This window comes from Oncorhynchus mykiss, chromosome 26, assembly GCF_013265735.2.
Source record: "Oncorhynchus mykiss isolate Arlee chromosome 26, USDA_OmykA_1.1, whole genome shotgun sequence".
Classification (NCBI taxonomy): domain Eukaryota; kingdom Metazoa; phylum Chordata; class Actinopteri; order Salmoniformes; family Salmonidae; genus Oncorhynchus; species Oncorhynchus mykiss.
In genome coordinates this window covers 44774388-44789387 of record NC_048590.1, presented here as the reverse complement: position 1 = coordinate 44789387, position 15000 = coordinate 44774388, and the positions used below count along the sequence as shown (strand labels likewise).

Genomic DNA, 15000 nt, shown 5'->3' with positions numbered 1-15000 from the left:
GAGAGTTCTAATCTGTATTATTCGTAGCCGTCTATTTACCACCACAAAACAAGCTGGCACTAAGACCGCTCTCAACCAACTCTATAAGGCCATAAGCAAAGAAATAAAATGCTCACCCAGAAGCGGCGCTCCTAGTGACCGTGGACTTTAATGCAGGCAAATTAAATCCGTTTTACCAAAATTTGACAAGCATGTCATATTTAATTAATTTTTTAAAACATTTTACCTTTATTTAACTAGGCAAGTCAGTTAAGAACAAATTCTTATTTTCAATGACGGCCTAGGAACAATGAACTGCCTGTTCAGGGGCAGAATGACAGATTTGTACATTGGCAGCTCGGGGACTTGAACATGAAACCTTTTGGTTACTAGTCCAACACTCTAACCACTAGGCTACCCTGCCGCCCAACATGTGCAACCAGGGGGAAAAAAATCCTAGACCACCTTTACTCCACACACAGAGATGCATACAAAGCTCTCCCTCACCCTCCATTTGGCAAATCTGATCAATTTTCTATTCTCCTGATTCCTGCTTACAAGCAAAAACTAAAGCAGGAAGTACCAGTGACTTGCTCAATACGGAAGTGCTCAGATGACGCAGATGCTATACTACAGGACTTTTTTGCTAGCACAGACTGGAATATGTTCCGGGATTCTTCCAATGGCATTGAGGAGTACACCACCTCAGTCATAGGCTTCATCAATAAGTGCATCTATGTCGTCGTTCCCACAGTGACTGTACGTAGACATCCCAACCAGAAGCCACGGATTACAGACAACATCCACATCGAGCTAAAGGCTAGAGCTGCCGTTTCCAAGGAGCGGTGGACTAATCCGGACGCTTATAAGAAATCCCGCTATGCCCTCAGACGAACCATCAAACAAGCAAAGCGTCAATACAGGATTAAGATTGAATCCTACTGCACCAGCTCTGACGCTCGTCGGATGTGGCAGGGCTTGAAAACTATTACAGACTACAAAGGGAAACCCAGACGCGAGCTGCCCAATGACGCGAGCCTACCAGACGAGCTAAATGCCTTTTATGCTCGCTTCGAGGCAAGCAACACTGAAGCATGCACAAGAGCACCAGCTATTCTGGATGACTGAGTGATAACGCACTCGGTAGCTGATGTGAACAAAACCGCACCCAGGTGATAAGAGTAGGCAACAACGCGTCTGCCACACTGATCCTTAGGGATAGGCGTCCCGTTAGCGGGACACCAGTCGACAACATCCGGTGAAATTGGAGGGCGCGCAATTCAAACAAATAATTGTAATTTTGAAAAACATTCATGAACATACAAGTATCTTATATAGTTTAAAAGCTTAGATTCTTGTTAATCTAACTGCGTTGTCCAATTTACAATAGGCTTTACTATGCGATTGTTCGAGGACCGCGCCCCACATCAACATATTTTTCAACCAGCACAGGCTTCATAAATTACATTACAAATAGCGATTAAATAAATCACCTAGTTTTGATAATCTTCCTCTGTTTGCAATCCCAAGGGTCCCAGCTACAACATGAATGCTCGTTTTGTTAGATAAAATTATTCTTTATTTCCAAAAAAGTCTAATTGGCGCCATCGATTTCAGTGATCCAATCATTCAACATGCAGACAAAGGAGTCCAAAAAGCTACCTCTAAATTTTGTTCAAACAAGTCAAACTACGTTTCTATTAAATCCTAAAATGTAAATAAACTATAATATTTCATACGGTAAGAAGTACGTTCAATAGAAAAGTAAAATTAGTAAGCACGCATCCTCTTCATCGCTCGCCAACAGACTGATTTTGAACAGGGAGTCTCATAATTCTTGCTCGTTTTTGAAGAAACAAGCCTGAAACATTGAACAAAGACTGTTGACATATAGTGGAAGCCACAGGAATTGCAATCTGGGAGCTGGAATTACATAGAAGCCATAGCTTTCCATTATAAGATCTCTGGTTGTTTTTTCTTTGGAATTTCGCCTCCCATATCAACTGTGTTATAGTCTCAGACATTTTAACATTTCTAGAAACTGCAAAGTGTTTTCTATCCAATGCTACCCATTTTTGCATATCCTGGCTTCTGGGCCTGAGTAACAGGCAGTTTACTTTGGAAACATCAATCAGGTGGAAATTCAGGAAAATAGACCCTAGCTCTAAGAAGATTTTACTAAGACTGGGGCCCCTCAGGGCTGTGTACTTAGTCCCCTCCTGTATTGCCTGTTCACCCACGACTGCGTGGCCAAACATGACTCCAACACCATCATTAAGTTTTCTGACGACACAACAGTGGTAGGCCTGATCACCGACAATGATGAGACGACCTATAGGTAGGAGGTCAGAGAACTGGCAGTGTGGTACCAGGACAACAACCTCTCCCTCAATGTGAGCAAGACAAAGAAGCTGATCGTGGACTACAGGAAAAGGCGGGCTGAACAGGCCCCCGTTAACATCGACGGGGCTGTAGTGGAGAGAGTCGAGAGTTTCAAGTTCCTTGGTGTCCACATCACCAACAAACGATCATGGTCCAAACATACCAAGACAGCAGTGAAGAGGGCACAACAAAACCTTTTCCCCCTCAGGAGACTGAAAAGATTTGGCATGGGTCCCCAGATCCTCAAAAGGTTCTACAGCTGCACCATCGAGAGCATCCTGACCGGTTGCATCACTGCCTGGTATGGCAACTGCTCGGCATCTGACCGTACGATGCTACAGATGGTAATGCGAACGGCCCAGTACATCACTGGGGCCAAGCTTCCTGCCACTCAGGGCCTATGTAATAGGCGGAGTCAGAGGAAAGCCCATATAATTGTCAGAGACTCCAGTCACCCAAGTTATAGACTGTTTTCTCTGCTACTCCTCAACAGCTTCTATCCCCAAGCCATTAGACTGCTAAACAATTCATAAAAATCGCCACTGGACAATTTACATTGACCCCCCCCCTTTTGCACACTGCTGCTACTCGCTGTTTGTTTGTTACCTATGCATAGTCACTTCGTCCCCACCTACATGTACAGATAACCTTAACTAGCCTGTACCCCCGCACACTGACTCGGTACCAGTGCCCCCTGTATATAGCCTCGGTATTGTTATTCTTATTGTGTTACTTTTTATTTTATCCTACTTGGTAATAATTTTCTTCTTCTTGAACTGCACTGTTGGTTAAGGGCTTGTAAGTAAGCCTTTCACGGTAAAGTCTACACTTGTTGTGTTCAGTTTTGTGCCTAATGAACACAACCCTCATGTGTTTGCTTGCACTAAACCAGAGCCTACAAAGATCTGGAGAAAGACAAAATGATCATATTTGGGACTGGCCAATTGCACTGCACTCCAACCCAGTTTGCGGTTCTCCAGTGTGGTGCTTCGGGTTACGTTTCCCCTAGGAACAGATCTTGGATCCCCCAATTAACCTTAACCATTAGTGGGGAAAATGCTAAACTGTATCCAGCAGCAGCAAAGTAGCAGGACAGACCCAGACCAGCTGTGGTCATCTTGGTTTTAGTGTGGCTGATCTCTTATTGGTGTTGCAGAGGACATGGAGGAATGTGGCTCTCAATATGTAATTGTATATAGTTTAATTAAAGCCAGGAACAACGGCTGTGCATTGGGAGTCCAGTCATTCCACTCAATGGTTTTTGTTAGTTTCTGAGGCGCCACTGGGATTTCAGGCCGGGTTGTTGTTTTTCATTTGCAGAATGTAGGTCACGACTTTAGAGGAAACACACGCACTCACACACGCACGCACACACTCACACACACACGCACGCACACAGATCCTTACTGTGGTATAGCTGTACACTAGATATTCTTTCCTGTTGAAGTTTCCCTGAGGTCTTGACCTTAGCCAATGAACAGGTGTGTTAGGATGGGCTGCAGTTGTGTAGAGGAATGTATACGTGTTCAAAGTATGTTATACTGTCTGTTGCAATAGTGTATGTTGTGTGTCTAGTTATGTGTTGCAGAGATACAAAGGGAAAGGGGGATACCTAGTCAGTTGTACAAATGAAATTTGTCTTCCGCATTTAAAGGTGTGTATGTGTGTACACGTTGTACTATACTTGTGAGTATCAAAAGTCCTCACAAGAATACTAAACCAACAAAAAACTCAGAGAAGTGAGATCATTTTTCTGGTCTTCACTTGTAAAAAGGCATTTTTTTTGCCTTAGGGGTTAGGTTTAGTCTTAATTTTAAGAGGGTTTCTGTTTGTGCTGGTGCCAAACGTTGGGCCTATTGCAACGTTCTGTTGTGTCTGTATATAGCAAGTCAGTCTGGAGAATATGGGAAAACGTTGGGCCTATTGCAACGTTCTGTGGTGTCTGTATATAGCAAGTCAGTCTGGAGAATATGGGAACACGTTGGGCCTATTGCAACGTTCTGTGGTGTCTGTATATAGCAAGTCAGTCTGGAGAATATGGGAAAACGTTGGGCCTATTGCAACGTTCTGTTGTGTCTGTATATAGCAAGTCAGTCTGGAGAATATGGGAAAACGTTGGGCCTATTGCAACGTTCTGTGGTGTCTGTATATAGCAAGTCAGTCTGGAGAATATGGGAAAACGTTGGGCCTATTGCAACGTTCTGTGGTGTCTGTATATAGCAAGTCAGTCTGGAGAATATGGGAAAACGTTGGGCCTATTGCAACGTTCTGTGGTGTCTGTATATAGCAAGTCAGTCTGGAGAATATGGGAAAACGTTGGGCCTATTGCAACGTTCTGTTGTGTCTGTATATAGCATGTCAGTCTGGAGAATATGGGAAAACGTTGGGCCTATTGCAACGTTCTGTTGTGTCTGTATATAGCATGTCAGTCTGGAGAATATGGGAACACGTTGGGCCTATTGCAACGTTCTGTTGTGTCTGTATATAGCATGTCAGTCTGGAGAATATGGGAAAACGTTGGGCCTATTGCAACGTTCTGTTGTGTCTGTATATAGCATGTCAGTCTGGAGAATATGGGAACACGTTGGGCCTATTGCAACGTTCTGTGGTGTCTGTATATAGCAAGTCAGTCTGGAGAATATGGGAAAACGTTGGGCCTATTGCAACGTTCTGTGGTGTCTGTATATAGCAAGTCAGTCTGGAGAATATGGGAACACGTTGGGCCTATTGCAACGTTCTGTGGTGTCTGTATATAGCAAGTCAGTCTGGAGAATATGGGAACACGTTGGGCCTATTGCAACGTTCTGTGGTGTCTGTATATAGCAAGTCAGTCTGGAGAATATGGGAAAACATCGGGAGGGTATTTGCCTGAGGGATCCATCAAATCAAATCAAATTCTATTGGTTGCATACACATATTTATGTAGCTTGTTTCGTATAGTATCCACAGAATGTGAGCTAAAGATGAAAACCTTTCCTACGAGTATTATTATATTATTTATTGACTAACTATGGCTTTCCAAATCGCCCAACACTGCTATTTGTAAGGTTCATTTTAAGTGCATGTTGTGATTTTTTAACCATTCCTGAACCTGTGACCAGAAACAAGCTACATAGGGGCAATACCAGAGTAAATTATCTATTAATTCTCTCTCTTCGCAGGCAAAATTTACAGAGCTGAGATTGTTGTATGCCCCCTATATATAGCATTCTGTTGGTGGCAAGAATTTTATATAAAAACTTACATTTAAAACTCTAAGTGTTGAATCAAGTATAGTTGTTTGTACCAGTTCATAAACCATGTGTCATGGAATTGGTACATTGAAAATCTCTTCCCATTTATTTTGCAGCCTGTATGGCGCAGCTGTCAACATTTTTGTCCTCAAATGGAACTGGTACATTTTTCTATTTATGCAGTTCCTTTCAGACAATTTGTATGTTTAATATATGGCAGGCAAACAAGTTCCCTTCCTTCTCCTTTTTCCACTTGCCTCCTCCATTTGTGTGGTAGTACTGCATCCATTTGGTTGTAAGTTTGGATTGAGCAGATATTCCCATATATTTTCAATAGCTAAATATGTGACATAACTCCACCGTTTCTATTCATAATATCATGAATAAATGTAATACCATTTAAAAGAAAATCTAGAAAGAATGTTTTTTTATTAATCAGTATATTTGAGTTTAACCATAACATTTGTTGTAATATTTGTTCTATCTTGTCTTGAGGATAAAACTGAAATTGTAAGTATGGCTTGTTTAAGAAAGGGCGATACTTTAAACAACATTTCATTTTCAATTTGTCAGAAATTAGAAGTTTCAATCTGCATAAATGCAAAAAGGCCATTTTTGAACAAAGGCTGAGCCTTTCTTAATAATCTACTGGAGAACCATTTTGGGTTTAAGTATCATTTATGTATTAGTGAAGCTTTTAGTGAGAGGTTTAAAGCTTTAATATTTCATCCTCTTTGCCCCCAAACTCATAGTCATTATATAAATAGGCACATTTCATTTAGTCTGGCTTAGCATTCCAAATAAAATGACATATTTTTTGTTCATATGATTTAAAAAACGAGTCATCTGGAGTAGGCAGTGCCATTAGTAAGTAAGTTAAATGTGAAACGACCAAAGAGTTAATCAATGTAATTTTCCATAAATTGACAAGTATGTTTGTAGTGTGTTTGTTTCAGTTGTGTGGAGGTGTTGTTTGAGGCGTGTCAAGAAGGTGTAACTGGTTTCTCCTATATTAGGGTTAGGGTTAGGGGTTAGGATACATACGATTTTAAATGTGAATCAATTGTAAGATATACCTGTGTGTGTGTGTGTGTGTGTGTGTGTGTGTGTGTGTGTGTGTGTGTGTGTGTGTGTGTGTGTGTGTGTGTGTGTGTGTGTGTGTGTATGTGTGTGTATGCCTGGGAGACATGAGCATATTCCAGTAGTGTATGAGTAAATAATGGTGTGTGTGTCTATATGATATATAATGGTGTGTGTGTGTGTGTGTGTGTGTGTGTGTGTGTGTGTGTGTGTGTGTGTGTGTGTGTGTGTGTGCAAGGTATATAATGGTGTGTGTATGGTATATAATGGTGTGTGTGTCTGTATGGTATATAATGGTGTGTGTGTATCTATGTGGTATTTAAGGGTGTGTGTGTCTATATGGTATATAATGGTGTGTTTCTCTATTATGTAATGGTGTGTGTTTCTCTATATGGTATGTAATGGTGTGTGTGTGTGATTTTCTCTCCAGCATGGGGATGAGCCACGATGACGACCATGCTACCTGTACAGGCCACTCCCACATCATGTCTGGCGAATGGGTGAAGGGCCGTAACCCCAGCGACCTGTCATGGTCCCCCTGCAGCCGTGACGACCTGGAGAAGTTCCTCAGGTGAGACCCACACACACACACACACACACAAACACACACACTTACTCACACACACACACTCTCTAGGTTACTAAGTGGAGCATAGCAACATTATGAGAGTGGAAAATGTGCCTCAGTTCACTGGCCTAAAGGGTCCAGTTTTCCACTTTCAGATTGGACACATACACTGACACACACACACACACACACACACACACACACACACACACACACACACACACACACACACACACACACACACACACACACACACACACACGCATGCACGCACACACTCACTGATACACACTCACACTCACTCACTCACACACCCACCCACACACAGTCTCACTCATACATACACACAATCATTGTACAATATATCCCTCCGCCCAACTCACACACTTCCTTGAATAAATGACCTCTAGTTTCCTTCCAGACATTATTTGATTGACTTTGACAAGGTCTTCGTAACCAGTCACTCACAGTGATTGAACTGACTGTGTTCCAGCCCTGACCGCTGTCAGCCAGTTTAATCAAGTTGAATGGCGTCTCCTACTCAATGCATTCATCACAACTCTACGAGATGGCATCGGCTTTCATCTATGGGCTGCTGTTGCCAAGAAGCTATTACCATAGCGATGGCTTGATTTATATTGCAAACAATGGATCTGATTGACTGTGACTGGAGCATGGACTAGAAATGTAGTTTATTGGCTGTCTGGCGCTCTGAAATCAGTCCCTTGACATTGGATCATTATTATATGTAACAGAAGTGTTAATGTTCACACTGTTAGTGCTGGGGTGGAACAAAAGCCTGTACATACTGCTGCCCTCCAGGACCAGAGTTCCCCAACCCCCTTTTCAGCAGACCTGTGTGGTGAAAGGTGAATGTTGAGGTTCAGTCAAAATAACCTTTACCCATGCACACACTGCTGGCATCAATATAACATTTAAGGATTTCTCTTTTCCTATACCACAATGTTATCAAAACCACATATTCCCGAGTCAAAGCACAGACAGTCTCCTTGATGGATCCATAGTGTATGTTCTTCTAGGGTTGTGTCCCAAATGGCAACCTATTCCCTATATAGTGCACTACTTTTGACAAGGACCCGTAGGGTAAAGTTTTTTGGTCTATGTTTTCTGGATTATGTATGGTAGTGTGGATGTGTTTAACTATTCTTGTGGAGACCAGAAGTCCCCAGAAGTCCCCACAAGTAGAGTAAACTAACAGAAATTTGACCAACTGGGGACATTTTGTTGGTCCTCACGAAGTAAAATGCTATTTATAGAAGGTTTAGTGTTAGGGTTAGAATTCCGTTAAGGGTTAGGGTTAGGAGCTAGGGTTAGATTTAGGGTTAGATTTAGGGTTAGGGTTAGGAGCTAGGGTTAGATTTAGGGTTAGGGTTAGGGTTAGATTTAGGGTTATGGTTAGGAGCTAGGGTTATATTTAGGGTTAGGGTTAGGGGCTAGGGTTAGAGTTAGGGTTAGGAGCTAGGGTTAGAATTACGTTAAGGGTTAGGGTTAGGAGCTAGGGTTAGATTTAGGGTTAGGGTTAGGAGCTAGGGTTAGATTTAGGGTTAGGGTTAGGGGCTAGGGTTAGATTTAGGGTTAGGGTTAGGAGCTAGGGTTATATTTAGGGTTAGGGTTAGGGGCTAGGGTTAGAGTTAGGGTTAGGTGCTAGGGTTAGATTTAGGGTTAGGGTTAGATTTAGGGTTAGGGTTAGGAGCTAGGGTTAGATTTAGGGTTAGGGTTAGGAGCTAGGGTTAGATTTAGGGTTAGGGTTAGGGGCTAGGGTTAGATTTAGGGTTAGGGTTAGGAGCTAGGGTTATATTTAGGGTTAGGGTTAGGGGCTAGGGTTAGAGTTAGGGTTAGGAGCTAGGGTTAGATTTAGGGTTAATATGCATGTGTGTGTGACAGGTCCAAAGCCAGCAGCTGTCTGCTCCACACAGACCCCAGAAGCCGCTACAAGGTCCGCCTGCCACCCAAGCTGCCAGGCATGCACTACAGTGCAGACGAACAGTGTCAGATCCTCTTTGGAACCAACGCCACCTTCTGCAATGACATGGAGGTACACACACATGTGCGTATACACACACACACACACACCACACACACATATTTATTGACAGTAGCTGTGTAGTAGTTGTGTGTTTAGAGCTAGTGTAGTGTGGACTCTATCAAATCAAATCAGATTGTATTGGTGGCGAACACAGATCAGGGCCATGATGTAATGAAGGTGTGGTGTCGGTGGGTCATGATGAGCAGAGATGATAGGTTGTGAAAGATACTGTCAGTCCACTGTGATGTAATACTGTTCCTCCTCTGGGCTGTTCTCCTCTTTCCTGCTGTCTGCCTAACTGATTTACCAACTCACACACTCCTCTTTGATCTCTCCTCCTCCTTCTCCTTCCCTCTCTATCCCGGGGCATCCTCCCGGTGCTTGCTTTTAAAGGTTGCTAGGGAAACCTGGCCAAAATATCTGTCCAGAGTGACAGGTGCTGACAGTCCAGTTTGGTTTCACACACCAGGTTCATCATCACACACTGCAGTGTTTCCTCTACATTAAATACTTCACATTTCAGGTTTAGGTGGAACCCCCCCAACAAAATGATATGCCAAGCTGCCAAACACCAATACTGCAAGGTATTTCAGTTTAGGTTTGAACGCAGTCTGGTTACCCAAATGTTTGCTGTCCCTCTCCCAGTCCACAATTCAAAACAAGGCAGACTAAAACTGCAGAGCTTCTGACCACTGTTTCCACTACCGGCCCAGCCAGAGCCTGGTAAGAGGGTTTAATGGCAGCTTTCACACCCTGCCAAGACGCATGTCCCGTCGTCTAGACTTCCTGATCCTTCAGAGACCCAGAGGAGACATGCACGCATGTACACACACACACACACACACGCATGTACACACACACACGCATGTACACACACACACACACACACACACACACACACACACACACACACACACACACACACACATACACACTGGTTGTCAGACTATGTGTGATGGCAGTGTACATCAACTCACTGTTACAAGGAGGACCCTCAGGACTGGAAAAATAACTGCATGCATACTTGAACTGAAGTCATTTAGCTGCATGACATACTTCAGTATACTCTTTCTGCTTACTCTGTCTTTGTTTTCTCTCTGTAAAGATGCCAGAGATTCCAGGGACACAGGGTTTACTGGTCTGAATCTGTCCGCTGTTGGACGATGTCTACTGCTGTCATAAACATACTGTATGCCCTGTGTCAGATACTGAACAGATGCATTCCAACAGACGGTTTTCTTATACAGGATGTTATTTGAACGAATCATATTTGCAAGGACGGGTTTAAGTGACACAAGTTTCACTGCAGTGTGTTTTTCAGCAGTTATTGTGTGTGTTTGTGGTTTATGTGTGTGTGTGTTTGTATGTGTGTGTTTCAGCACCTGATGTGCGCGGGCCTGTGGTGTTTGGTGGAAGGAGACAAGTCCTGTAAGACCAAGCTGGACCCTCCTCTGGACGGCACAGAGTGTGGAGCTGACAAGGTGTGTGTGTGTGTGTGTGTTCACCTCTTTGTCAGCAGGGAAGGACCAGCCAAAGTCAATACAGTCTTTTGACACTGGCATATACTTTTCTTAGTGTTATATGGCAATTGGTCCATTGGTCAACTGCCTTCGCCAATAGCATTAAGTTTTGTTCTTCTCTCTCTCTCTCTCTCTCTCTGTCTGTCTGTCTGTCTGTCTGTCTGTCTGTCTGTCTGTCTGTCTGTCTGTCTGTCTGTCTGTCTGTCTGTCTGTCTGTCTGTCTGTCTGTCTGTCTGTGTGTGTGTGTGTGTGTGTCAGTGGTGCCGGGCAGGGGAGTGTGTAAGTAAAAGCCCTATCCCACAGCATGTGGATGGGGACTGGAGCATCTGGAGTCAGTGGAGCCAGTGCAGTAGAACCTGTGGCACCGGAGCCCAGTTCAGACAGAGGAAATGTGACAACCCGCCGTAAGTCATCTGCTTTGTGGGTGTGTGTGCGTGCGTGTGTACCACGTGTCTTGGTGTGTTTTCATACTGGTTGTGTCTCTAGGCCAGGTCCTGGTGGTAGTAACTGTCAGAAGGCCAGTGTGGAACATAAAGTGTGTGAAGGTCCTCCCTGCCCTAAAGGAACACCCAGCTTCAGAGAGCTGCAGTGTCTCTCCCATGACCGCCAGGCCGGCAAGAAGAAGAACAGCATATGGACCGCAGTCAATAACGATGGTGAGAGGAAGAAATGTTCTGGAGATGCAGAGGGCCCGCTAAAACACACACACACACACACACACGCACGCACGCACGCACGCACGCACACACACACACACACACACACACACACACACACACACACACACACACACACACACACACACACACACACACACACACACACAAACACACACACACACGTACATATACACACGTATGCATCACGCACACACACTTTGTTTTACTGTCCTTGTGGGCACCAAAGAATTCATTCCCATTCAAAATCCTATTTTCCCTAACTCCTAACGTTAGACCTAACCCTAACCTTAACCCTTAACCCCAACCTTAATCCTAATTCTAACCCTAATCCTAATTCTAATCTTAACCCTAAACCTAACCCTTAAGCCTAAAAATAGCTTTTTTCCTTGTGGGGACCAGTGAAATGTCCTCACTTGTCCAACTTTTTCCTTATGTTACTATCCTTGTGAGGACTTCTGGTCTCCACAAGGATAGTAAAACCCCCAACACACACACAGTAGATGACTTGTCAGGTGCACGATTATTGAATTGGGTTGAAGTTGATGTAGTTATCATAGTGTACCAAAATGGGTTACTGACTTCTGTATATCTTTGTCATTGCTTTGGCAAACGTGTTTGCTTTGCATTGCCATGACAACAATCATCTGGCTAACAGAAACAGACTGCCGCTCAGGCTGACCCCATTGACTTCTAGCGGTTCAGTATTCTTTGGCAAATCATTTATTTTCCTTGTCATTAGCGCATGCTTCCAAAATGACACCCTTGTTTCCCTTTTTATCTCTTTGGTCCCTGGTCAAAAGTAATGCCCTCTAAAGGCTATACAGTAGGGTGCTATTTGGGAAGCATCCGCATCTGACTTCCCAGCAGCTTTGATTTAGTGTTAGCTAGATTGATGTCTGTCCAAGTTTTTCCCAGTCATCTAATTTCCTCACGGACCACTCTTGCCAAATCTGTCTGATCAAGGTCATGAGCATGCAGTGTTTTAAAACGGTTTGCAACGGAAAAGGGGAAAAATGAATGTTTCTCATTCGTCCAGGTAGTCCCTCCCTGTTTGGGTCAGTTTTTATTCCGTTTGGCACCTAATGAACACAACCCTGCTGAGAACCATACTGTACAAGAAGAGGTTATAACCACATTACACAGACTGCTGTTCAGGACCCTTGTCGATATCCCTCTGTGTGAGGCCTTTGATCAGTGTGTTGTTAAGATGTATTGTCAGTGGTGTAACATTTTTACAGCTGTTTGACCAAATGTCTTCATGTATTTATGAACTGAGGGTTTTGTTCATCCAGCAGGTGTTTATTTGAGAGCTGTAAAATGGCCTTCTTTCTCCCCCCTCCTTCCCTCCCTCCATTATTCCCTTTCTCCTTCCTTCCTATCCCATCCCAGTAGGATCAGTTCTGTTTATTTGTACACTTCCTAATCTGAACTGAGATCAGCAACGTTTGCAGTTCAGTCAGTTCTACATTTACAGATGCTCTATCTTAATTTGACCCTGCTTCTCACAGCAGGAAAATAAATCCTGCAGCAAAGTGGATTATAATTATTAGACATTTTATTCAAGTCATCAAGTCTGACATTTTAAGGTGGAAGCAACAAACTTTAGAAGCCTTTTACATTTTTGAAAACACTACAATTTGCAATGCCAACAGATAGAGCAAATGAAGATACGTGGGTCAAATGAGCAGAGAAGTCAATCCAGAAGAAAAAGCCATATTATAACCAATGTTGTTGAATCAAAAGTATGAAACACAGAGAGACTAAAGAGAGGTTATTTAGGATGTTATTGGTAGAGTTTGGGGGGGAAGCCTGGCTTCCCTTGGCACTCATGAATACACACCACTGTAGGTCTGTAGGTATTTCAAATTCATCCCATGCAAATAGCTCTGAGGTGTCTTAGACAGTCGGCCACTAACATCTTAACCGGTTTTCACTCTGCTACATTCCCTCGCTCTCTACTAGTCTCTCTTTCTCTGTGTGTGTGTGTGTGTACCTGTCTCTCTTGCTGTCTGTCACACACACACAGAGAGACACCAACACGCTCCAGCAAAGAACACTTTAGAGCAATTGAGCCTGTCTCAGAAAATGAAACAAGATAAAGAGAAAATGAGAGAGGGAGGGAGGAAATGAGAGAAGGAAAGATGTTGTCCTGTTTTCACACATCATCCCCACAGTCTATCAGGGAGGTCAATCAGAGGATTGCTCTGTGGGGGGTTGTCAGCAAACCTTTTCCTAAACACCAAGTAAATGTTGATGGTGGACAGTAAAACCTCTTCCTAAACACCAAGTAAATGGTGATGGTGGACAGTAAAACCTCTTCCTAAACACCAGGGAAATGGTGATGGTGAATCAAGAGTCTCAGTACTGCTGATTTAGGATCAGTCTTTGCCTTTTAGATCACAAGTAATACGGACAGGGTGTACCTGATCCTAGATCAGCACTCCTACTTTGAGCTCATGATACATGAGCTTCTAACGAGCTCTACTTCACACATTTGTTGTGGGTTATTTGTTGTGAATTATTTGGGGGGTCTTATTTTAAAGGGTGACTGGTCATCTACCAAAATGTACAGTATGTAGCAACACCACCTGCTGCAGCTAAATGATCTCACACATTTTTTTAAAGGAAATGTCACCTTTGTCCGAAAATGTCTAACAACATCACATGTCGACGTACATGATGTAGTCTTTTTAGAGGTCAATAAGGCTACATTTGCTGATTCAGGGATATACAGTGCATTCAGAAAGTATTCAGACCCCTTCACTTTTTCCACATTTTGTTGCGTTACAGCCTTATTCTAAAATGTATTAAATCGTTGTTTTTCATCATCAATCTACACATAATACCCCATAATGACAAAACAAAAACTGGTTTTTAGATTATTTTTTTGTGCAAATGTATAACAAATAAAAAACTTAAATATCACATTTACATAAGTATTCAGACTCTTTACTCAGACCCTTTGGCAGCGATAACAACCTTGAGTCTTCTTGGGTATGACACTGCAAGCGTGGCACACCTGTATTTGGGGAGTTTCTCCCATTCTTCTCTGCAGATCCTCTCAAGCTCTGTCAGGTTGGATGGTGAGTGTCGCTGCACAGCTATTTTCAGGTGTCTCCAGACATGTTAGATAGGGTTCAAGTCCGGGCTCTGGCTGGGCGAATCAAGGATATTCAGAAGCTTGTCCCGAAGCCACTCCTGTGTTGTCTTGGCTGTGAGCTTAGGGTCGTTGTCCTGTTGGAAGGTGAACCTTTGCCAAAGTCTGAGGTACTGAGCGCTCTGGAGCAGGTTTTCATCAAGAATCTCTCTGTACCTTGCTCCATTCATATTTTTCTTGATCCTGACTAGTCTCCCAGTCCCTACTGCTGAAAAACATCCCCACAGCATGATGCTGCTATAGGGATGGTATTGGCCAGGTGATGAGCGATACCTGGTTTCCTCCAGATGTGATGCTTGGCATTCAGGCTAAAGAGTTCAATCTTGGTTTCATCAGACCAGTCTGAGAGTCCTT

The 15000-nt window shown here is 43.3% G+C and overlaps 1 protein-coding gene across 3 annotated transcripts in view; it reads left to right on the top strand.

Annotated features, from left to right (window-relative positions):
• LOC110506903 (A disintegrin and metalloproteinase with thrombospondin motifs 17) overlaps nucleotides 1-15000 on the top strand; it is a 217665-nt gene that overhangs the window by 133645 nt on the left and 69020 nt on the right. For 2 of the 3 annotated variants that reach the window (XM_036964482.1, XM_036964480.1), the window contains exons 9-13: nucleotides 7105-7245; nucleotides 9148-9310; nucleotides 10669-10770; nucleotides 11068-11213; nucleotides 11296-11465. In XM_036964482.1, coding sequence (XP_036820377.1) covers nucleotides 7105-7245; nucleotides 9148-9310; nucleotides 10669-10770; nucleotides 11068-11213; nucleotides 11296-11465 — 722 coding nt within the window. The remainder of the gene's footprint in view (nucleotides 1-7104; nucleotides 7246-9147; nucleotides 9311-10668; nucleotides 10771-11067; nucleotides 11214-11295; nucleotides 11466-15000) is intronic. The other variant, XM_036964481.1, reaches the window with a different exon arrangement.